Source organism: Plectrocnemia conspersa, unplaced genomic scaffold, assembly GCF_051122295.1.
Source record: "Plectrocnemia conspersa isolate PC_06_02 unplaced genomic scaffold, ASM5112229v1 ptg000003l, whole genome shotgun sequence".
NCBI classification, from domain to species: domain Eukaryota; kingdom Metazoa; phylum Arthropoda; class Insecta; order Trichoptera; family Polycentropodidae; genus Plectrocnemia; species Plectrocnemia conspersa.
In genome coordinates, this window is record NW_028277167.1 from 10165801 (window position 1) to 10191777 (window position 25977).

Genomic DNA, 25977 nt, shown 5'->3' on the forward strand with positions numbered 1-25977 from the left:
ATTTAATGTGTACACTGAATTCGAACTTTTCCGTTTTGGTTCTGTTACTTAGTGAAGTATTTTTACTTAAGGAAACATAAGATTTTGTTGATTACATTTATAAAACGTTTAAAAATATTCTTAAATACGATTTTATTCATACAATTATCAGGCATCAACCAAAGAAAATAATCAAATTTATAAATAATTTTATTCTATAGAGACTCATATTTTGTAGACTCCACTACACAGTGATATTGGTTTTGTAGTATTGGATTACGATGTTTCTAACGTGAAAGATATAATATAAGAAGATACAGATACAACCAAAAGTTCGTATAAAGAGAATATTACAAGTGATGCAAATATGACATATATACGGCTATATTCATTTAAAATTTATGAGAGTTAATTATTAAAATATAAATGACCTTAATCAAAGAAAACAAATTAAATGGAATTGTCACCATATTTCATAAAATAAAATGTAGATAATCGCGAAAACATTGGTTTAAACTATCACAGGCAAAACATGGCTTTGAACTATAATATATAATAAATTTACAAATAATATTCCTCCTTTAACAATCAGCTATTCAGTGACCCAAGGGACGAGAAACAGATAAAGAATTTGCCTCAGAAATGGGGGCAGAAAATCAAGAGCTCGCTGCATTGATAGTAATAAATCAATTTGTGTGGTGCTTAGACGTCAATGTAAAAAATACTATCCTGATAGCAATCTTTCATGGTTAGTCACGTTATCTTTCGTAATTATGTCATATGTATTTTGAATTGACCGCTTTTTATAATTAACATAAATTCAATATCACAGTAAGTTCATATTAAATATTAAAATATTCGTATTATTATTATTATTATTGGTTATTCAAAATAAATACACAGTATTTAAATAAAATGTTCAGTAATCAAAACAAAATGTACTGGATTTCATATAAAATGATCGATAATTATAATATTTTTTTTTTAATTATTGACAGTTGCCTAATTTAAACGATTCGTACGTTCGGGACATTTTGGCTATACCAGTTGATATTAATGCCCTACAACTATTTTTCTAAACAAAATTCGCTAGTACAGAATTTAATAATAAATGATCATTTATTATATCTACTGATATTCGCGATATCATTAATATTATTACTAAATATAAGAAACATTAATGAGCCTTGAGGAATTATATGTGACAATTAGAGATTGCAATACCGGTAGTACAGATATCAGTATTAGGGAAAAACTTGACATTCAGTACTACCGGTGTTACAAAATGAAATACCGGTAGTAACGAAAATATATTTTTATTTTTTTTTTGAAATCCGTGAATCTTATTTGTATAAAACGGTATTTCCATGGCTAAGCAATACGAAAACGACGATGTCCATATTGCTTGAAAGTAAGAGTTTAGAATAAAACGATGCTCATTGTAGGGGATTAGCCTAAATATGTTTTTTCGGGGTAAGATATCCAAATAGAATAATATTATCCCTTTTGGTTCAATAGGGCAGTAACATTGGCACACCCGGCTTATGAAATTTTTTTTTATTAAAATTAAAATTTAATATGTTTGACTTTTGTATATGCGCAACGTGTCAATATATAATATAAGGAACATATTTTATTTATCTCATGCAAATCTTACGACACCTAGCAGTTACCAGTAATTATGTTATGTAACAGATAAATGACTGCGCCCGTTTTAATGATAGGGATAGCTGGCGAAGTGAGATAAAAACAGGTATTGCATACACGAAATTCTTTATACTATTTGTACATTTTTGCCTACATTTAGACATATTTTATCCAAATATTCACGGAATATGCTTCACTAAACTTTGGTGTTAAATATTAGCGATTAGTAAGTCGCAATAATTATATTTAATTACAAAACGGGTTTAAAAAAATTGTTTTTTTTTTAAAAAAACTCTCATTGGAAAATAATGCAATGATATTTTTCTTTCTGTTACCAACTAAGGACAAGTTGTACTAGACGAAATAATTAAAATATGTTGACGGGAGTTTTTTTAACCAAACTTGCTTTATATTCTATTTTTTAGAGCAAATAAAAATGAAAAATATTTCAATTGTTTTGTTGTAAGAACTTATTATTATTGTTTTTCATTACCTCACAGCATTAAGAGTACAAACAATTTTAAAAACACCATTATGGGGTCCTATTTCTATTTTCATATAGATTTTTGTTAATGCTAAAACTTGGCTGCACTCGGTAACACTGACGTGACGGAGTCGGTCGAGTGGATTCAAATCAATGAGTTTTTCAAAAAATTGCCCATTTCATGCCAAATTGTCATGAACTATAAGGGCTATGCAGTATTTATAAATATTTATTTTATAATATTTGCATAAATATTTATTGAGCAAAATTGTAATAAATGTTTAAATTACTGCATTGCTATTCCGACACTCGCAGCGCATGAACGTCTTCATATAATAAATTTTTGATCTTGATAGCTTATAACTTTCACTATTTTATAATAAAAAATATATTAACTTTTTTAATTCGTCTAAATTTGTTCAAAATATAGAAAAGAGTAATGATAAGTATATCGAACGTATATCTGCATTCTTGTACTTTGGGGCGCACACCCAAAGTTGTCGTCTCTTTTTTACTTATGAATAATGACCTCAAAGTGCCTCTGTTGAAAGAAACAAAGAGTATAGATTTATCGTTCCAAATGAATAAAGATTTAGGGCAAGTATTTTCAAAAAAATTGCTTTAATTAAAATAATTTGCAATTAAATATATCAAAATATTTATATTTCCGAGATATTCGAATGCTTTGGTTTTGCTAATCATTAAACATGTTAAATCATGCGAACGGTACTTAGTTTATTTTTGCGGTCAATTAAAAAAAAATATATTGTCTATGCATTTAAATGACACGTGTTACCCATATAACATATTGGCGAGGATTTGGTGTGATTCAAAAAAATATAATAATACATGGGAGAACCCTAAGCTATCCATATAAAAAAAATTAAGACATGATAAGCTTTATCAAAATCCTTTTCAAAACCAGTGTAGATGACATCTGTTTGTTTGCTTGTATCGAGATTTTTGGTCACAAAATTAGAAAATGTTTCTATTTAGCACTGTAGTCCGACTTTGTATTGTTTATTTATTAGTGATATAAATATATATAATGAATCTGAGCTTCGAAAACGCGGCTTCGAAAATCTGCCTGCAACCGCGAAAACTTTTGAAAAAACCCTTGGAAGTGCGCATGCGCTCCTTGTGCTACATCCCCACCGCTTTCCTCTGCCCGCGTGTACAAATTCAGTCAGTGTAGTGCGGACCGCGGACGGGGAGGAGCGCGCGCCGCGCGAGCGCGCTCCGCTATCATACGACACACGCGAAAACATGCCGTCCAATAGCAACATCGTCGTCGAGTGGCTGCGTTCGCTGCATCTTGCGCAGTACGCCGAGAGCTTCATCGACAATGGTTACGACGATCTGGAGATATGCAAGCAGGTCGGAGAACCCGATCTGGATGCCATCGGGGTGCTCAATCCTACCCATCGCACCAGGCTGCTGGCCTCTGTGCGGACCCTCAGGGAGGAAGGAGCCGCCTCCGTCTACTTCACCCTGGAAGAAGCGGCAGCAGCCCAGGACTGGGCCAAGGAGCAGGACCGCGACCAAGAGCCCAGATACAGGGACGAGTACGAAGAGGGAAAGGCCGAGCTGGTCAAGATACCGAGGGTCCAGCTGCGCGTGCTGCTGAGGGACAAGCTCGCCAAGGACGGCATCAGGTTGAGCCTCCAGCCCTACTCAACAACGGTGAGTTGTGCCCTAGTGTTTAAAAGTGGCAAAAGTTTGTTGTTGTTGGTATATGGAACAACAGTTATGCGCGCTCGTGATTGTTGTAACCCAGATTGTTGTGTAAAAAATCGTGATTTGACTAAGCGCTCTCAGCAAATGATAAATGGAAATTGTTGCAAACTATTGTCATATTAAATTCTAAGACATTTTCTCTATATATTACATTTTCTACCGCACTTGTTAGATTCTCGTTGGAGTCTAATAAAGTTTTAAAGTACTGTGTATACATGTAGTGAAATTACCTCTCATTGCTAACAATGATCGACAAAAGTGAAGTAGTTAATAATAGCCTAGAAGAAAAATAAAATTATGTTGTAGATGTAATTTTTATGTACTTCTACCTCTTTTCGGCGCTATAACTTTCTGCAGGAATGCATCGGCATTGTTTCTACAGTTACAACTTGCACTGCAGTACCCACTTTAATAATATCTTAGGTGTAATATTTATTCCGGTAAGCTAATGTAACTTGCATTTATACACAATACATTAAAATGGAAAATCTTGACAGAATCTAAATATAAAATATAGTTTACTTCCAGAGAATATAAGGCTTTGATTTACAAATTGAGAAAAGTCGATCGAACTTATTTACGCCTGCACCATTTCACGTTTCAGAACAGCATGAATGCTAAAACTAGTTATGAAAAGCGTTAAACTATTCAAGCAAAAGAGCTCTTTCAAAGACCAATTTAAATACAGATAGAAATGATCCGTTTTATTCTCAACGTTCGCAACATTTCATCAAAACGTGAAAACTAATTAATAAATTTAATATCGGGTATAAATAAAACTTCTGGCTTTCTTTTCCTAGTTTAGATAAAAGTTTATAGTTTAATATTAATTATATAGAAATTATATAGATTTTATAACTGATTTAGAACTATAGTATACGTTCAACTTAAAAACATGAGATAAGTCGTACTTTCTACACTTATTAATTATAATATTGATTCATAAACTCCGCTATATACAGAAAAAAAATTACTTTACATGTTATGGCTATTTTTTAGTTTGGCAAAACGTTTTTCTAGCATTCATAGGATTTAATCAGAAAATTTTAAATCATTTAAACTAATAATTCTCAATATATTAACTTATATCGTTATTACAGTTGTATCAAAAATTATAGTTATTTTATAAATAACTATAATTTTTGAATTACGATAAAATACACATTAATCATAGATTTTAATGATCCGTCGGTAATTTAAAATATGTTTTTCACAGAATTTTGTAGATTAGTTTATTTTTGTTATATAGATTACTTTTTTATATTTATTTTAATTATGTGCTATATTTTAGATAACATTAACTGTACTTAATTATTAGATTAAACGAATATTTTAGATTTTATATGTAATTTAAATAATAAATTATATATTTACATATACCTATATGAATCCTTAAAAATCAATGTAAAGGTGAAGTAAAAATTATTAGTTATTTACACGCTATTTACACGCCTTTTAGACCATCCAGGTATTAGTTTGAAATATTATATTATTTTTTAAATTTTTGAAAAATCCGGAGACAGAATTTTCCATGGACATGTTTATTATATTAATTTTATAATTCTTTTGCACTGCAATATTATTTATATAACATCATATTTAGCAAAATGTTCAAGAGAAAAAGAGTGAATAATTTAGATTACATTATTTCCTAAGATCTTGTTCTTAAATTAGAACACTAGCTTTTATAGTACAACAATTTTTTCTTTATCCGCTAATTAATTGTATTTTTTTATGAAAAGTCTAGTACTCTCGATACTGTAAACTTTCACGAAGGACGAAAATCGTTGCTTTTTATAATTAATATACATAAACCGTATATTAATAATAATATCATTTATTATTTTTTTAGTGCTATATAAATTATGTATTATAAGCGTAGTAATGAGTTTTAACTTTAATAAATATTCGAAATAACTGTAAAATTGCTCTAAAATATCTTGGATTAAAATATTATTTAGGCATACTATAAATTATTTAATATTTAAAACACTAAAGCCGTTAATTTTATTTTTGAAAAAAATTCGAAGTCGGATTTGTAAAATATCGATTTTTTTATGTGTTGCACATAAGTAATACAGATAGGATGTTAAAAATTCATATTAAAAATATTTGTACGTTTTGAAAATAGTTACAGCAATTTTATACGCTCGAAAAAGGTTAATTTTATTCAAATTGGAGTAAGAGCATAGAAAAGTCGAAGAAGGTAAATTTGAAATGACTCAGCCTTAAAAAAATATTGATTATACATATTAAATTGATTTAAGGCTGAGTCGATAGATTAAAAAATCATTATCCTATTAATATACGTATTTTTAATAATCTTTGTTAAAGTATAAATTTGATGTGGAATGTATTATATAATACAATAAGTCTGGGATTCGGCTTGATTACATTTTTTTGCCTTTTTGAGATTCAATAATCTGATTTTTATGTAAAATTATGCTCCTATTTTTTATCTATACTGTTGATTTGTAATTTAACAATAGCGTGTAATTTTACATATAAGTCGATCTTATCCTCGTGTAAAATATTAAAAAAATATTGTAGTGTTATTTATCGCTAAATATTTTTCATAATACGAGATTCCGAATAAGTGAGGTCATGATCTTATAAACTTCACACGCTTCTTATCAACACAAATAATTATGTTTAATATGATAACTTGTATGTTTTCGTAACGTAAAGGTGTTCATTGTTAAATTCCAATTACCATTCTGATCCAAATTACCATAACAATACATCCATCTCTATCAATCGCTCGTACAAGACACTATAATACAATTTTAACGTTGCTCCAAATTACTCCATGCTCCAAAGGCACGATTTAAGACGTCGTCAAAGTCTTCTCCCAAACAAAAAAGAACGAGGTGTTCTTTATTGTCTTCCATTGTGACCGAGTCCATTAAGTGCCTAACTTAATTAGCGTTTATTTCTACTTCCCCGAAAGTTATGTAACGTTTTAACGCGACGTAAAAGTTTCCCTGATTAACGTTCGGATTTTTCAATACTAATAAATATCGATTCAAGGCGAAAAAATGCGATACATTGTTGGCAACGATCGCATCGGGATTAGGCAGTCCCAATTCGAGCAATTATACGTTCTCTCTCGTATTCTCGTATATGTATAATAATATAGGTATAGGGCGAGAACGCCGAGCATTTGTCCATTAGATCGGACCAGGATGATAAAGCGATCCTTCGGTGCTCAGAGAATCCTTTCGCCTATAAACGGATTTAAATTAAGCCTCATTAGTCGGATTCCTATGAAATGTCCGCTCGGCCACTCGCGAGGAAAGAGTGAATTGAGAGGTTGGTCATGCGACTATGACAACTGGTTTCCGATCTAGGTATTATTTATATTTGATTTTTTAACTACTACAATCAGACTTTATGTCTGACTATTGTGTTCAAAATAGTAACTGTCTTATATTATATTTGCAACAAATAATGAGTGAACGATGACGCGTGTATAAATAAGCTTCTATGATGCGTCAGGTAAACGTTGGTTAAAAATGAACGAGTTATTGTGTGCCTGTGGACCAATTACCTCGCCATTAGCCGGTGATGCGTTACATCCTCAATAACTTCACAGACAGGTGCGAATGAATGAAATTCCTAAGCGGACCGAAAGGTGAGGGTAATTAAAAGCTTCGGCATATTCCGAGGTTGCTGCTAGATGGTATCTCTCGGGTCGCTTCTGTCTTCTGGCAAATTTATGGGTCACTCGTGTAAAGAGCGCGCGTTACGAAACGAAACGTTAATTTACCGCATCGAAAGAAAATTTTTCAGATTATGCTATTAGCATTATGTACATACATAAATATGTACCGTGAGAAATTTATGGTTTGATTTAAAAATTCATGGCGTCATTCCTGCCCGCGCGTCGTAAATTCGTACGAAATAAACGAATTTAACTTTACGATCGTTCATAAAGCGATTCGTTGTCGATTTTTAGAAATTTTCATTCTGGCGTGGCCATTTTATGGTTGTCGTAAAAATTAAAGTATGAATAATCAGATTTTTTGCTTGCACAGCCGACGATCGGTCATGAATCAAACCGAGATTGATTCAATATTTGGTGTACAATTAATGCGATTCATTAAGAGCGGTGCGTCAGTTGATTTAGTAAAGTAAGTGCTTTGAACATAGCGGCTCAGTTAAGATTGATTTAACTACAAGGTTTTTGCTTTGTTGTTATTATATTATATTATATTAAGGACGGAATAGCGTAGTCTGTAACGCCTTAGACTAGTAACTCTGAAGTTGCGGGTTCGAAACCCGGCAGCGGAACTCGAATTTATATTTATAAAAATGCGCTATTATAAAAAAATTACCGGTCTCAGCAGCAGTGACATCTATTGATTAAAACTTGTATAGCACATAATAATTTATAATTAATAATATATATGTCACCAATTCCCAGATATTCATTATGTCTGATTGACTTACTTAGTTGGTACGTATTTACCCGTTGTAACGCATTAGGCTTACGCCTATCAGGTTACAGCGGAAGATTTAATAAAAACAAATAAATATTATCTAGTATACATTACTAGTATATATGCACAATTCGTTATTTATAGAAATAGATAGCCCCAGATCCTCGTAGCTGACATTCAATAGACCAATTTGCAGCGACAGCAGATCAACACTAAACAGGCCGGTGGCACAACATATGTACCAGGCTTAGAAAATCGTTAACGGCCGATGAGACAACATGTGTGCCATGTTTTCGCAAACAGTTAAAAAGCACATAATAATGTATAATTAATAATGTAGATATAACCTATTCCCAAACTTCTGCTGGTTAATGCTTACTTGTAAGTATTCATTATGGCTGATTGACTTACTCAGTTGGTACAGATTTGCGCGTTGTAACGCATTGGGCTTAAGTCTGTTAGGTTACAACAGAAGATTTAATAAAAAAATATTATATTTTATTTGGTATACTGACAATAATAAATACTGTATAATCTCGATTTTCCATGCTAATGCACGGATAATCTGAACTATTAATTTATATTTCGTTTTAAAATATGTATAATATATTTCCAGTATAAATTATATTTTTTTTATTTATTTAGAAAATCTATGATTCTTGTTTACTTTTGAGAATTTCTCAATGATTTTCGAATAAAACTACAATTTTTTCTAAGAGATATTATAACGTTATATTCGAATACCCTCTGGTTGATGTAGTCCAGAAAAGTTTCAACAAAAGTCACTGACTAATGTAATTGTTCGTATGTCAATTATATTCTCACTATAACCTCATTCCTTTTCTGTGTATCTGCATCATTCAAGCATTGAAAGCCCTGATCATCACGAGAAAACCAATACTCGATGTTTCCCCAAACAACAGTTTCAAAGAATTTAAAATTTGTTATTAATCTATATATTTCAGATATGACATTTGTCTCAATCTCTACAGAATCCAAAACATCTCCACATTCTCCACAATCAAATCAGTGCTACTGGCCTTATTTTGACAAAGATTGTATCATCATTTTTTTTAGAAATTGATCAATCCCTCATCTTTCTTAGCAAGAGTTTTAAAAAGACTAGCACAGTAAAGCCGTTTCATTGATGATATAACACCTTGATCCATGGGTTGAATCTGTGTTTTTTTTTTAATTTGATTTAGAACTTTTTAGTTATAATAATCAATTGGAAGATTTTTTATTTCAGTCCTCAGTAATTCAAATGCATTTCCAACACAGATAGACGATTAATAAAAAAATCCAGGTAATCGAAAGTACATTGTTCTAACGAAAAATTTAGTAACATATTTAAATTAGACTCAGTGAAAAACATAATGTTGTGCATTAAAGTATTGATTAGGACGTTTGTTTTATTAGTATTTCTGAATATAACCTCTATAGTCTTTCTAGAATGTCCAATATTCTGAAGTAATGATTTTGATTTTAAAAATCTTTTGACTAAAGATAAAATATAAATTAAATAATCTAGAATCATGTTATAAATAGTGTCGTATAATATATGGCGTACCCTATACTTATATGTGTATGCTTATGAGTCACCTTCCTCAGAATTAAGAAAAAATGACAATAAAACGCATTGAACTTTATGAGCATATTATAGAACGATCGTAAAAATTAAAGTATGAATACTCAGATTACTGTTTTTTGCTTGCACAACCACCGGGTGGTCATGAATCAAATCGAGCGTGAACTTAATCTTTCACAGGGTAAAAATGAATGTACGAGCCCATAGCATGATTACATACTATAAACGTCCAAAGCAGGGGACGCCGTAACGAGTTTATGTCGGACTCATCTCCCCAACAATGCTGTTGTGTCCTAACTGTGGATATTGGAGGCTCAAAACCAGTTCTTGACGATTTTAAAACCTCCGCTATGACGCTTTTTTATAACGCTCTGCGATCGTATATTGCCGTGCCATTCAATTGTAGAATGCGCGAAATTGTCTACTAAATTGAAACCCAAACGAATGTATACATAGCAAACATGTCTTATTGAAAAACATATACCGAGTTTGATCGATCGAGGGATCCTCGGTATTATTGTCAACAAAACGTGTCTTTTGTATACGGCGAGAATAAAACTAATCCGGGCAGTATTTATTTGCACTTAGGATTTTATAGAGCCATGTCGGCGATATTTGGTATTATTGCTCCATAAAGGGTCTTCTTTGTACTATTTTTTTATCTGTAGTCCGCGTTTTTGACGATCTGGGTAGTGTGTGCTATAAAAGCGATAAGGTTTGGTACCGTTAAACGTCAGTAATCTCACTACTCGGATTGGAGTTGTTCGAAACGTACCACTTTATAGGTCTAAATTGGGTTATCTCGGTTGATAAACTGAGACATGTATTACAGCGTTTTTGGGCGATGGTAAATCGAGTTTGTGTTTTGATGGGAAGTATCTTACAAAACAGTTCGCAAGTTAATTTTATCAAGGATAAGAGGAGCTGTCATTGAAAACATTTTTAGTACCAGTGCCAGATGGTATATTAGTGTTACAATGTTAAAGACTGCTTTTTTCTAATTAATATATATTTCAAGTCAGTAATATTTGGTTAAGTGTTAAGATGACAATTATATAAATAATTTAGACGCAGCTTTAAAATAATTAGAAATATCCAAAGATGTTTTAGATTAAACTGACTTTACTTTACATATATGATATATTGTATTTTAATCCACAGGAAGAGCTTTTTGCAAGAAATCGAGTGCGGCTTTAGTCGATACATTTTTAATTGACTTGAATGTCATAGTACTAATAAATAACAATTTAGATGTTTCAAAATATATGGATATTTTCTTCGATAATAATTCTAGATGCACATAATACTTTTAAATATTTTTTTAACATTGTGGCTTAAAGTAAAAATATGTCTTTAAATACTCTTTGAATTATTAAAAAATATTTAATTCATTATCGAGTATATGAGGTAAAGTCTGTGTGGCAGACACAGACAAATCATTATTTATTCATATTTTTTAATCAGTTTCATTTCCTTTTAACGTCATTTAATATACTACAGTAACATAAAATCTGTGCAGGAAAGAGAGAGCCTTATATAATTTAGTATCTCTCCAGACATCCGACATAATTCTAGACGCGCCATAACGGCGTTCCCTCGCAAAATTTTACGATAATCCAACAACTTACAAAGTTACAACTATGCGCGAAAATTTCGCTCTTGAGGGTCTTCTTTACGTCTTTGGACATATTTCAGGCGCAGTTGAACATCACATATTTATTCTAATAAGCCAACTTGCGCCGTCCTAATCTTGCTAAATCAGAATTTATTAGCCCAGTGCTGTGCAACATACATGAAAGTTTTTTTTTATATTTATAACGCGACACACGAGAGTAACTTTTTAAAAACTTTTGTGAAACTCTGTGGCGTGTAGTTATAGTCTTGCGTGGGTACCGCGGCACCAAAGTTCAATTTGGTTAATGGTTTAACTTGTTTGATTAATTCCGTAAAACGGCTTTTCCGTTAATGTGTCGATAAAGTGCGACACTCGCGTGGGCGGCGAAAAACGATTTTTTTTCTTACGTCGTTTAAAAGTCCCTTATTATACATAACTGGAAGTCAAATCCAGATAAATTTGATCAGAAAAATGTCGATTTAACGGACCCCCGGCGGCATTATTGTAAACGCCGTTTAGGAAATGATGTTTTTATGAATCATTTGCTTCGAATGGCGCGAGGGTCCGTGCGACTAATCGGTCCCGTTTTTATCCTATTGATCTGTAGGAATTTTCTAAATAAGCTCGGTGGGGCGCTTAGCTTTGGCTGGAGCTTTTGCCAGAAAGGTGCCAACGAAAGGTGTTGTTCGTCGCCTTTGACGAATTGGGAACAAACACGCACGTTATATATAAGGGACCGCAAGCAGCTGACAAATTGCAGTTGTATACAATGCAATTTTAGACATGCCAACTATTGTATAATATATTATTCTCTGTATAATATACAATCGACATTCACGTATTTTTAAATTGGAAAATGTAGGTTGCGGAAGTAATGGCGCTAACTTATTAAAAAAAATCTGAACTACTCTATATTTTTATATTGAAATCTAACCAATGAAACAATAGTCTTAGATATAAAATAATTGCGCTATTTTTCTAATCATAAAAACGTAAAATAGACAATAAAACATCACACGAAATTTCTAAATAGGAATGTATGTTTAGACAATCTGTCCCCATCTACAATTCTACCTTATATAATCTCTATGACAGATTACGCAGAATATTAAATTATTTTAAACATTTTCTTTAAATCAAATCAGAGCATTTACTTTCAACAATTTTCAGATGTAGATTATCTATAATAAATACATTTAAATTTTTTTTAATGAGAATGTGAGTCTGTTGTGACATATGAAACATATGTAAGGTAAGAAAACCGAAATAATTATATGGGTGCTTAAAATTAATTTAATTTTCATCCAAAAAGCGTATTACAGCCATGTGTTGCGGTAATGCATCTGGATATCATAAAATGAAACTTTTGAGATTAGGAAAAGCAAATAAACCTAGATCACTTAAGAGAACTGAAATTAAAAATCTTCTTGTTGATAATTTATTATAAACAAAAAGGAACACGTGTGGATCATCGAAGATTAGTTCAAAACCAAAAGTGCTCATGAAGTGAGAGATTTTTAAAAAAAGAAAAGGGTTGCCACTTCATGTTAATAGATAATGCTTCTTCTAATCTGACGGTCTTACAGTTGCAAAAAATTTGCGGTCTTATGTCACAAGTTTAATTCAACCCATTGACTAAGGTGTTATATTATTGATAAAATGGCTTTACCATACTAGTATTTTTAAGACTCTTGCTGAGGAAAAGGTTTGAGCAATTTCTGAAAAAAAATGATGACACAATCTTGGTCAAAACTAAAGCCAGTAACACTGGTTTGATCGTGGAGAATGATTTTTCTCATCGTGGATATTTGTACATACAATATGTTATAGATTCTGAAGAGATTGAGGCATCTAGAATATGCAGATTAATAGAAAATTTAAAATGCTTTGAAAAAAAGAATGATTCAGGTTTTCAATGCATGAATGATTGGATATTTCTGCTATTGTCACTCAATCGAAATAGGAAGGTAGTGATAGTGAGAATATAAGTAAAATATATACTAACAATTACATTAATCACAAAAAGGGTTTGACTTCTGTTAAAATTTAAAACTTGCACTACATTCTCCGGAAGTTGTCCGAACCGAAGTTCAACTGAAGTCGGCCGAGGTCGCCGACTGCCACAAATTTCATATGCCGTCCGGATGGCGGCCGTGATTGATGTCCGCATGGCGGCTGCTGTCACGTACAGCTGGCATATTTGCGCGCAATCGAAAAATGTGCCAAATAATCGCAATTTTTAAATTGTCATATTATTAAAATTACGCTACTGATAATTATAAAAGTTTCTGTGGGCACTCACCAATACAATATCAGTGAACACTTTACGGTCGTAAATATTCAATTTACGCAAAATCTTTGTCGGCTTTTGATACTTCAGAATACGAACACCACATCTGTGACTATCCTAGAATTTGTCGCCATCGATTATAAATAAGAATTCGTTATGGTGTGACATTTATATAAACCGATCTAGGAAAATACATAAGGATATTCGAAACGATTTTTTTTTTACAAAATCAAGTACCACTATTTATTTCTTATTAATTTAATTTTATATGAAAAAACATATAATAACGATATCTGTTAGAATAATATACTGTCAAAAATATAATTAATCCCTTTTGGTGCCCTAAAATATTCAAAAATGTCAGTAAGAGTCTGTTGAAGTCCCCGATAAGCATGTGGTATTATAAATTGACCACGTGACCACGATGCAGCGCCATAGGACGCCTACGCGTATACTGAAATTGAACCGAGTTACTCGTTCTCTCTCAGTTTGCGAAAAACCATATTATTATCTATCTCACTCTCATCACTTAACACGCGAGAGAGCGAAAGGGGAAGTATCTCACCGCTCGCGCTCGAAAGAGCAGCTCCGACGTCGGTCCCTTTGACTTCAGTCCTTTTGCCGACAATGATCGGAAGCGCTCAAAGCTGACCAATTCGACCGAATTACCCCCACTTTACCTCCCGTTCTCGGTAACCTCGGACAACTAAACAGAACTCGACCGAAGTAACCCACTATATTCTCCGTCTTTGGCCAGCCTTGGCCAACTTTCAGAGAGTGTAGTGCAGGCATAATAGACTACATTGACCAAAGTGGATTAAAATACAGTGATGACTTACTAGTTTTATTTGTTCTGTGATGGAGCTCGTATATCAAATTACTCGTTTATCAAATCAATTTTCCCCATTGAAATGAAGTGGAATGCACTTAATCCATATATTGGTATATTGCTAAATACACACTACCTAGATTAATGATGAAGTTTTTTTATGTTACGCAAAACGATTTTTGCTCGTATATCGAGACATTAGTCAAATTTTGTAAAACAAAATTTGCTGGTATCACAAAATACTTGTAAGTCGCGTAACTTGACTTACAAGGATATTATAGCTCTTACAAAAATTCGTACTGATTTTAGAATATAATTGAGATATTCTCAAAAGGAAACGAGAATCACATCAAATGATAATCTGATTTATAAATATATTGTACATATTTTAAAAACAAATATAATAGTCTAGTTTTGGCGTATGTTAAATTATCTGCACCTTGCCTCTTCAACATTATTGATAAGTATACTGTAGTATTGATTAAAAATAAATATTTATTATAATAACATCTAAGATCCTTAATAAAAATGACAAAAATAAGTATTGCTCTAGAAAATACCAGATTTTTTAAGTATATGCGACAATTCAAACTATAAAAAGGTTTACTGAAAAAAACCTTGAAATATATCAAAGGTGTGGCGTTAGACAAATATATATACTGTATCCGATTGATAGCAATCTACAGGTGCAAAAATGAAGCCTGTATTTATTCAGGACGCGTATTTGCACAATCGGTATTTCAAGATGTGTCTCACATTAGAACAAATATATGGCACACGCTCTTACCATATAACGTAACAGTTTAAATAATGTATTTTATCACAATACGCGTATCATGTCAACTTGACATTTAAACGTTTGACAAGAGAGAGACGTTCTATCAGTTAAACGTCAAAATAATCAGCTGATCTATGAACGAGTTCACGAGAATTGTTTAACTATAATTTATCAAGTTATTCTTTAAGAATGTGTAACATAAAAAAAATGTTTCATAAAATAATAGAGACACGTCCGTGTCATTCTTGATGGAAACGTTAGAGCCCTATATCGAATTTCGCACACGTCCTTGGTAGACCGTATCCTTACCTGTGAGATGAATTTTGGGACATGCGTTTGCTTGTGTGTATGTGTCGATACAGGATGTGGGATTTTGGTTGAAAGATGAGATTAGCATGGCCATATTTGACTCTTGAGGTATACCATAAAACGACCATAAAATATAGAGGGCTCTTCACGCGAGATTTATAGACACGTTCGTGTGTATAGATTTGATAAACAAAACGCTCGGAAAGAATAAAAAAAACACTCGATCCCACGTAAATTTCGTTTTGTTGATATTATTAGTGTTGTGGGAAAATCAAATTGATTATATATTCATGGTAATGGAAGATAAAAATAGCAATAAAGATATCGCGTGAATGATTGATTATAATATTATATATGATATACATATTTTTATAGATAAAATAACTAATGTTGCATATAATTAAATATATTAAATTGCTAATATTCGATTTAAATCAATTGCCACAGAGGTACAGGAAATCGAGGAAAACATGACACAAAACAATTCTTCTAATTCTGTTCTTTCAGACGCGATATAAATTAGTGACACTTAAGTAGCGTTACGAAAGCAATGCATCGCTATAAATAGTCAAATGCGATTATTCAACATGTCCGAAGAGCGATCACGATCTTGATGAGCTCCCATATGAATCGCATGAGGTCATTAATCGACATCATCCATACCACAGGTGTGTTAACAATCCGCATTACAAGACCGATTTTTTAAATATGCCTTTTCGAACTTATTACCACACTAATTACTCTCCGACTGCTTACCAGCAGCGAGCACGAACATTTTTTCCTACTGAATAATTAAACGCAAACCATCAATCATACCTAGTTGATACTGTAAGTCGACCTTATCGGTTAAAGATCTTTTTCACACACACACGACGGGGTGCATGTCGCCCTTGCACAAGTCTCAAGAAGGTTTACTAATGTGTTCGCACAAAATTAATTCATTCCGATTTAATAGTTGAGGGTCTTTTTTCAACCTTAGGGCTATGCCATTATGCCTTTTATCCGAAGCGGTGATTTTAGATGAAATTATTACAAATTGCCTACTTACGATTAACGTTTTAGACCGTTTGATTAATTATATGAATCTTGAATTTTGAACCCAAAAAACACACAACTATCATATAATAAATGAGGGGTAAGAATCTCAGATGCTTTCAATAAATTGTACCTGTATATTAAATATAATGTTTGTAACATATATATTTAGAAAAACTTTTATTAGCTATTTTATAAAAAAAAAAATATTAAATTGTATAAGCTAGCTGCTAAATAACTTGCCTTATATATGATATTTTATTTTGACTGTATTATTATGATAACATTGTATTAGTAAATATAATATATTAAGATACATAGTATACAAGATTCAACATATAGTTTTTAAGGGCTTTGTATTTATTAATTTAAAGTTTGTAATTTTTTTCAATAATTTTTACAAAATGTTTTTTTTTGCAAAATTAACATTTTGTCTTATTATTGTGATGATGCATAAAGCAAAGATTAGATTATGCTACATATATTTTACATATTACATTAATCTAATATATGCATATATCTTCAATATAAAAATGCCTTTTTTTTAAAGTCAATTTATTTTGCAACTAATGTATTATTTCGTATGTATATGAAACTATCCGCTTTTTGATATTTTCATATGCTAGAAAAATTAACAGCATATAAAATACAGAAAAATACATACATTAAAATTTAAGATTTTCTAATTTACAAAAGAAAACAATAAATTATAGTTTTTAAAGGTTAGTATATGTGTGTTATATATTACTTTTAGCGCTTTATTTTAAATTACTTCGAGCTAAGAAAAAAAAATATTAACTGCACATAGTTTTACAGTGTTTCTCCTCGACAATTATTTCTACAGCAAAATACTAAATCAACTAATTTTATTTTATCAGAATTTTCATAGCCTTTTTTAGTAAAAAATATTTTTTTACGAATATTTTTAAATGTTTTTCAACCTGCTGCTCAAAATGGGTGAGTCAATGCCAAATGCTTGAAAATATATATACTGGAAGCTTTTAATATAGTTCGAAAGGTAAAGATTCAGACGTTTTAGAAAAGGTAAAGGTAAAGACTATATTAGGTCTTATAATTGCTTTCGTAATCTAATTACTACATTAATAATTAAATTAGAAGAAGCCGCTTTGCGTGAGAATCGTCAGATTGTAAAAATATATGGGAGCTTTCCAAAGAGTAACGGCATACCAATCTCGTCTTTTCATTAATCCAATGAGATTTTTTCTTGTTCCAAATAAAAAAAATCTAAAGTAGCAACAGCTGTTATTGACAATTTTCCCTTCGATTCGGTTATACACATGTGAGCCCAAAATTCCTTTGTAACTCGACGCTTTGTAATCAATCGAAGTAGATCAATCTGTTCTTACCCTTTGATTATTTGCGTTCATTATAACAGATCATAGTCCTATGAAAGTTTGCTCTTTTCAACATTAATTTAGCTCTCTGTTTATCAATAATATACACATCTACATTTATATACTTATATATATAATTTTTTTTATTTATCAATATTTCTCGAGAAATGAAAAACATTGAGAAACCAAAATGCCCAGTTTCACATGTACGTATAGACATAAAAATATTTTTGAAGGTTAATTGCAAAATTGTTAATTGCGTCTGAAGGAGCCGTAAAAATGAAATAAAAACGGTAATTTTGTATAATGAAAAACTTAGCGTTCCTTTGTATATTATATTATTTAGAATATTTAATTTCTCCAATTGAAACATAAGTAATTATAACCTTGAAATTAACTAATATATATATGTACTATATAAAATAAAATTAATATTTGGAACTATTTTATAATTTATCTTTGTTGTTAGCTGAAATAATATATATTATTATATTATTAAACAATTTTTAAAAGTCGAATAATAATAATTAATATATGTAATCAATAAAGATAGCAGATAACCATCCTAAACAGATGATGGGATAAGCATATCAGATGCTCTCAACCGAAATGTGCGTACATAAATATATAAATAAATAGTCGCCGGCATTCTACCTGTTTATATTTCATAATTGACAGCTCCATTCACGATTTCGATTTTATCTCAAAGCAAATAAATGTTTCTGTTCGTGACCAGTTTCGATTTTTACGCGCGGCGGTTATGTGAATCTCATCTGGAAGCACATTCTCCACGCGCATAAGTATACACTTAGAATGTTTTGATTTTAATCTTTTACATTCGAACACAAATTTATTATCCCTGTTGATTTTGTCGTGAAGGCTCATTTTGTATGTATATATGTAGTGTGTCTATTTCTCTCTCTTTTGAGTGAGAGTGGGAGATTGTCCCGATAGAACCTTCTGAAATAATTGAGTGGTTCAAGGGTAAACGCACGCAATCCTAGGGTAAAAACACAGGTAGACAGTCCAGGTACAAAACAGTCGATTCTCATGTGGGGTTGATACAAAATATAGGCGTTACAGCTACTGCTCATCGATTTGCATAATGGTTCATAATTATTTTTTTCACTCGTAAATTAAATGTTTTAGGGGAATTATTTTTACTCAACCATTGCGTGTAACTTAAACGTGAAAACGTAATCAATGAAATTAACTACCCTAAAGTGACACAGCCAACCGCTTCGCAATAAATTGTTACTTTTAATATCTCGGCTCACGACCTTTGGTTAAAGTTTGCAGTTATTTTCGCAACCTGTGAGAACGTCTGTTTTTTACTATACTCGGAATGGTACTAAAAAAATTCCGTCGGTTACAATTCAGCGTTTACCCTTCGACATCGGTGTGCTACCATATGGTGAAGGTTGATTTATATAAAAAGTAGCGTTCCCAATATTTTTTCATGACTTTTTTTTCGTTTAAAATGTGACAACGCGGGGCGCGCCTGCCCCAATGTAATGTCTTAATTCTTAAAATACACCCGGCAAATTATTCATATTTGTCATATTTTTTTGGGGTCTAGGAATTAGAACAAATTAACAGTTGCTCGTTCATCATGTCGACAATTTTTTGTGGCCTTTTCATAAATTATAACTGCATAGATAAATAATGTTTTTGTGTAGTAGCAATTTTATCGCCCCTCTGAGATAATAATCATAAATTTGCAAACATAAATAAATTATCACGCTTTAAAAATAACACAGGTGGCGCATTATAAAGTAGCCCGATGACGTTTTTAAACATGGGATTATATTAGGTAATCTTAAAATGAATGAATCAAAATTACTTTTAAATGTTTATTGCTTTAAAATATATTTTATATATGACATATAACTTCAATCACCTTTTGATATTTTTATGAATTAAGTATTAGAGAATTCTAAATATTTTGTATAAATTGTTCATTTTGTAAACATTTTGGAAACCATTTTTTTAAATATTAGAATATGGAGTTCAGATATGCAACAAGACATATTTAGCACACTACGTACTTAGGTTTCTATGGCTAATGCACAACTGACAGTTTAAAATTAGTTTTTATAAAATTACATTTATGTTAAGATTACCTAATATATTTGATTATATCATTATGTTTTTGCACCATATCTTTTAGATACAATGCAAAAGCAAGATAGTGCAAAAACAGTTTTTGTAAAAAGTAATGATTATATCTGATAAAACTACTAATATTCGTATGCATTGTAAAAATTACCCCTAATGATAAAATAATGACATTGTAAAGAGGTTATAAAAACACGCCAGTTGCTCACTATAAATTGTTATTTGGAACTACATCCGATAATTATTTTTTTCTTCTCACTTTGCCTTTAATTCGCATGCATTTCCTATTTTGCTATTTAAGCACAATTGGCTCCAATTATGCATTTCAGTATGAGCATTGAATGTGAAAGCATTCAAAATTGAAGTTAGACGAAGCGTATCCGATCTTGGCGCTGAGCCCCATTCTATTCTTTGCACGGTTTCGCGCCGACAAATTCCAGCTTTGAAAGGATAGCGCAGAGATTGAGAATCGCTGATCCGGAGCTTAATCTCTATCCATCGGACAATGCACAAAAGGTGGTCGGTACAAAATAAAGGACGCCTGCTTCGGTAGTACGATTCAGAGCATAGGTGCTCAGACTATCTCGGTCCTCTACTCCTCTAGAAGGTCGATAATTACGACCGGGCCGAGGTCTTACCGTCAGGTTTTTACACCTGTAAAAACTTGACAGAGACCCATCGGCCATAAAATACACGCGGGGGACATTAATCACCCCAGACGTACGTGCCTGGATACGTCTCACGGTTTAATTCGATCTCGTCTCCTACGTAGGAGCCGACAAATATTTATGACGCATTAAAAAAGTGACCACTCTATTCTACGATTGACCTTTTCCCACCGGAATCTATTTGAGATTGGGCAATAAATTCACCCCCCTTTTTGATTTTGCTAGTTTGGCTCGTAATGAAAAGGACATGGACGTGACCATGATTCGTAAGTTTGCCGACATGAAAAGTAACGGTCGACGAAGCATAACCTCCACACGTTAAATTAACCCCAACTACTAAAAAATAATCTAACATTGATTTATAATGAGTTGCATTTATGTTATAACTAATATACTACCCATTAAAAATTAATATAAAATACACAAAGGATTAAAATACACAGATTAAATTTTTCCATCAAAGATGGTATTATGCGGAGCGCATATTACTTTAATAATTTATTACTGATTCGCGCTCTGTACGACACGCTTCTTTGTAGTGTCTTTAAATATGACTCCATTATCTGAAATCTAAGAGAAGTGAAGTACTCCTTGTTATTGAAGAGAATTCAAAGAAAAAATATCTCTACAATAGGAAATATGAGTCGTATTCGTATTTTTATTCTCAATAAAGCACTTTTTAAAGTTGCTAAGAGGTGGTGTTTAGCGACTTTCGGTTTTAGAGTGCCATGGGGAGAATCGCGATTGCGTCCCTAATTCTTCACCGTCACAGCCAAGAAGTCAGCGATTGAAAACGCTCTTACACGAGCCATCCGGCTTCTCAACGTGGTTGCAAAACATAAAAATGTTTTTGGCGATAGCTATGAAAAACTGAAAAAATGTGGGATAGTGCTCATTTATTTAAGGTGTGCATCATATATACATATATATCTTTTTTTTAAATAGTGGCCATCATGACGCATTTAGGAAACCCGTCAAGTTATAATAATAAGAAAAAATAAAAATACTTAGATTAACTTAAAAAAATAATCATAAAAAAATAGTTTGACTTGAGAGAAACTGTTTAAATCATTTGATAAAATGTGTTTTTTGTTAAATTAAAACACCGTAAGAAAACACTAAACGGCTTAAGTCTTAAGGTACGCGCCATTAATTAGAAAAGATTAAATATCCGCCTTGAGAAGAGTTAGCCCGTGCATTTGAGCTTATCCTCAGTACGACCGTATCTGACCTGCCTTAGCGGTCAACAGCAATTCATTAAAAAAAACTCCCCACCTTATTGTAACATATTGTCACACAAAAAAAGTTACAGACATAAAAATTTATCTTGTATATAAATACTGGAACGCGGGCAACCAGAGATGACTTTCAGGGAGTTCGTCTGAAGACTTCATCTCAGAATATTTTCTCCACCGACACTTCGCCTAAAACCTTTTTACAGGCATTCACACTTGAACATCCACATCGAAGTTCAATGCATCAGATCTTCAAAAGACCCCCAACTTAGAATTCAACAGAGAGTAGGCCGACTCAAAATTTAGACCAGCGAAGATCGCATAAGCCACCGCTTCTCTCTTTGAATTCACTGCTGCAAGAATCCAAAGCAAAACTGCAGCCTATAGACATCATCTCTGAATTGCTGCGCTATAAACTATATTTGTTTCAACACCCCTGACTGACAATTAGTAAACTTTATATCGTAGATAGTACGTGTTCTATTTAACAATATTAATATAATATTTTGCATTTCAATTTAATTATTTATTTTTTATTTAATAATACTTTTTTTATTACAAATAACGCCAATTTTATGTTGCTGGAATAATCTTATTTGTATAAAATATTACGCAAGTACTTTCTATACGTTCTGAGTCATGAAGTACACACTCGAATTGCGTATATAAAATATTTACTTTCTGCGCGCAATATTGTATATAAATCACTAAAAAGAGATTATTTTCATAACTCATTGTTGCGTTGGTATTCATACATTTATTATCGATACTCTTTTGTGCGCAATATTTATTTGAAATGATATCAGACGCATAGGAATTATACGCAGGGGTTGATGCTACCCTAAAATTTATTTTTAGTAATCACTTTGATCTCTCTACCGAGCCAGATATGGAAGCAATCTGGTGACGTATCATGAAAAACGCATCAGATACGGAACTGATTCCCATTGTGCTCCTAGATCGATGTTAAAAAAATGTCATAAATTGCCATGCGATACGCCAACGGGGCAATTTACCGCACTTTTTTACACACAAAAGATCAATGTGTCAAATGGAATGAAAATAGTAGCGATTGGAACCACTGGTGACTTGTCATATCTGCGTTCAGCTAAAATAGTAATATTCGACACACTTTTTATTAGGTTAACTCTTGACCTGTCGATACTTTCGAATCTAATTTGTCAAGTATTGATTCAGTTGGCTCGCATTCTAAAATAACAATTAGAAAAATTGATTTTTTTTATTTGACAAGCGGTCAAACTAACTGGTAGTTAACTCGACCGATGGAGCTCATCTAAGCGGAAAGGTCATCGAGTGTTTATTCTAGTTACAAACCGTACGTGCGTCCGTAATTATTGGCTTTGATAAGTATCATTCATATTTATGAACACCCTATGCAAACATAAACATGACGAGGTAGTAGGTTCAACTCAAGATTTATTCATATAAACAGTGTGTTGCGCTGCACGAAAGTGAGTAATGCAAACAACGAGGCTAATTTACAGTAACTGTTTAAAAAAGTTATTTTGGATTTTCAATATTTTTTTGAACACTTAGAAAATAAGCATTTTATATGTGCAAATACATATTTAAAATATCTAATTTCAAACAGTAATTATTCCATAACACATAACATATTTTAATCACTACCTTTATCTTGCCTATAAATTTGGTTTGATTCAGTAATAGGATTAGATCTTCACAGGACTTCCAATATAAAAAGAATATAAAAAAACCTTTTTATATTTTATTATTATTAAGTTAAATACTTTTTTATATAGCGGCGCATTTAAAAGTAACCCAAACGAGTTTTAAATCTGTTTAAAATTAACTGACGGTTCAAGGCGTTTCTAGCGAATGAATTTAAATATAAAAATCAGAGAGTCACGTTTTAAAGTTACATTATGCAAATTTATATAGCAAACTTTGACAAATTTCAAACTGGGGGGGATGGATGAAAGGAATGAAGAAAGTAGAGTGCATTTAATAGACAAAGTCGCGTGCGTCTCGGCGCTCATTACACCCGCAGCGTCTGTGTGCAAGTACCTTTACTAGACAGTCGGATATACATGCAACCGTAGTCGGCGCAAAGTCTTGGCGGTGGGGTTGGAAAAACCTCATAAATTAGATCCATGAAAATTTTAGAGAAGCAAGGAGAGAGAGAGACCCCTCGCAAAGAATAATAAAGTCTCATTTATTATCTGTGCGGGCGTTGTCGTTAGTGGGAAATGCGAGACGAAGAATTTCATAACACGCTCATTGAAAAAGCGAAAGCGCGGTACGCGTAGCGGAACGCTGGAGCTTCCCGAACGTTTCCGCGGATGAAAGCGATATTTAAAATTGACTCAATGTACATAAGATGGTCCAAATATACATGGGATTGTCTAGTAAGCAAGTTTATACATGTATAGTATTTTTAATATTTTTTCTTAAATTTAAAATGTAAAAAACGTTAAGGTGTACTGATTGTATTAATACTAAAATACTGATACATCTAAGTTAAATTATAGTACATAATTATGATAAATTTAGTTTGAATCGCTTTTTGAACACACCTGCAATATGTGTTCACGCTTAAAAAGAAACGGCCTAGATGGGCACTTAAACGATCGGTAACCAAACAGTCAACGAACGATAGTAACGTGCGCATGATAGAACATATTGTCTAGCGCGTGTCCTTTCCAAACAATGAGTAGCGATACTTATGGATGATTAACGTTTTGGGACGGATGTGCAACTAGATGGTCCGTGAAATATTTCCATTTAATGCAATTATTTGGTTACGAGAATTTACTGTGTGACCCAACTTTGAAAATGGTTTAATCTTTCTTTAGTCATTGGAATGACCTAAAAAATATAACAAATCGTGCATCTGATTAAATCCCCCACATATCGTATGAAGCAATTACATGGATTAATATATCGATTAAGACATTGATAAGATTAAAAGAAAGATATGATAATCCTATCTCTTGTACGATTGTATTAAGTAATCCAAAGATAAATGTTATTTTTGTAATTTAATCGCTCACTATAAATAAAGTTATTTTGTATGTATCGTGAAATTGGAAAGGGATTGTGCATTACAAAACTCTCTAACCTAGCCAAACGATAACAGCAATGTGATCAGATAAATCACAAGGAAGTAAAAACAGGCCTGAACTTGTCAACAGAAGTAAAATAGTTATGCCTGCACTACACTCTCTGAAAGTTGTCCAAACCGAAGTTGCAACTGAAGTCGACCGAGACCTACGACTTCGAGTAAGCGACCACACTGTCACAAATTTCATATGCTGTCCGGACGGCGGCTTCTGTCACGTACAGCCTGTTTATTTGCGCGCGATCGAAAAATGTGCCAAATAATCGCAATTTTTAAATTGTCTTATTATTAAAATTATTTTACTAATAATTACAAAAGTTTGTGTGGGCACTCACCAATACAATATCAGTGAAAACTTTTCGGTGATAAATATTCAATTTACGCAAAATCTTTATCGGCTTTTGCAAAATGCCATAAGGCATAAAAATGATACTTCATAATACGAACACCACATCTGTGACTATCCTAGAATTTGTCGCCATCGATTCTAAATAAGAATTCGTTATGGTGTGACATTTATATTAACCGATCTAGGAAAATACATAAGGATATTCGAAATGATTTTTTAACAAAATCAAGTATCACAAATTATTTTTTAATTATTTAATTTTATACGAAAAAAAATATAGTAACGATAACTGTTAAAAGAATATACTATCAAAAATATAATTAATCCCTTTTGGTGCCCTAAAATATTAAAAAATGTCAGTAAGAGTCTGTTGAAGTCCCCGATAAGCATGTGGTATTATAACTTGACCACGTGACCAC

The 25977-nt window shown here is 32.1% G+C and overlaps 1 protein-coding gene across 5 annotated transcripts in view; it reads left to right on the forward strand.

Annotated features, from left to right (window-relative positions):
- Positions 1–3290: 3290 nt before the first annotated feature.
- The window catches only part of LOC148236572 (uncharacterized), a 392594-nt gene continuing 369907 nt past the window's right edge, over positions 3291–25977 (forward strand). For all 5 annotated transcript variants that reach the window (XM_088182114.1, XM_088182118.1, XM_088182115.1 and 2 more), the window contains exon 1: positions 3291–3793. In XM_088182114.1, the coding sequence (XP_088038240.1) occupies positions 3377–3793 (417 nt within the window). In that variant the 5' untranslated portion in view covers positions 3291–3376. The remainder of the gene's footprint in view (positions 3794–25977) is intronic.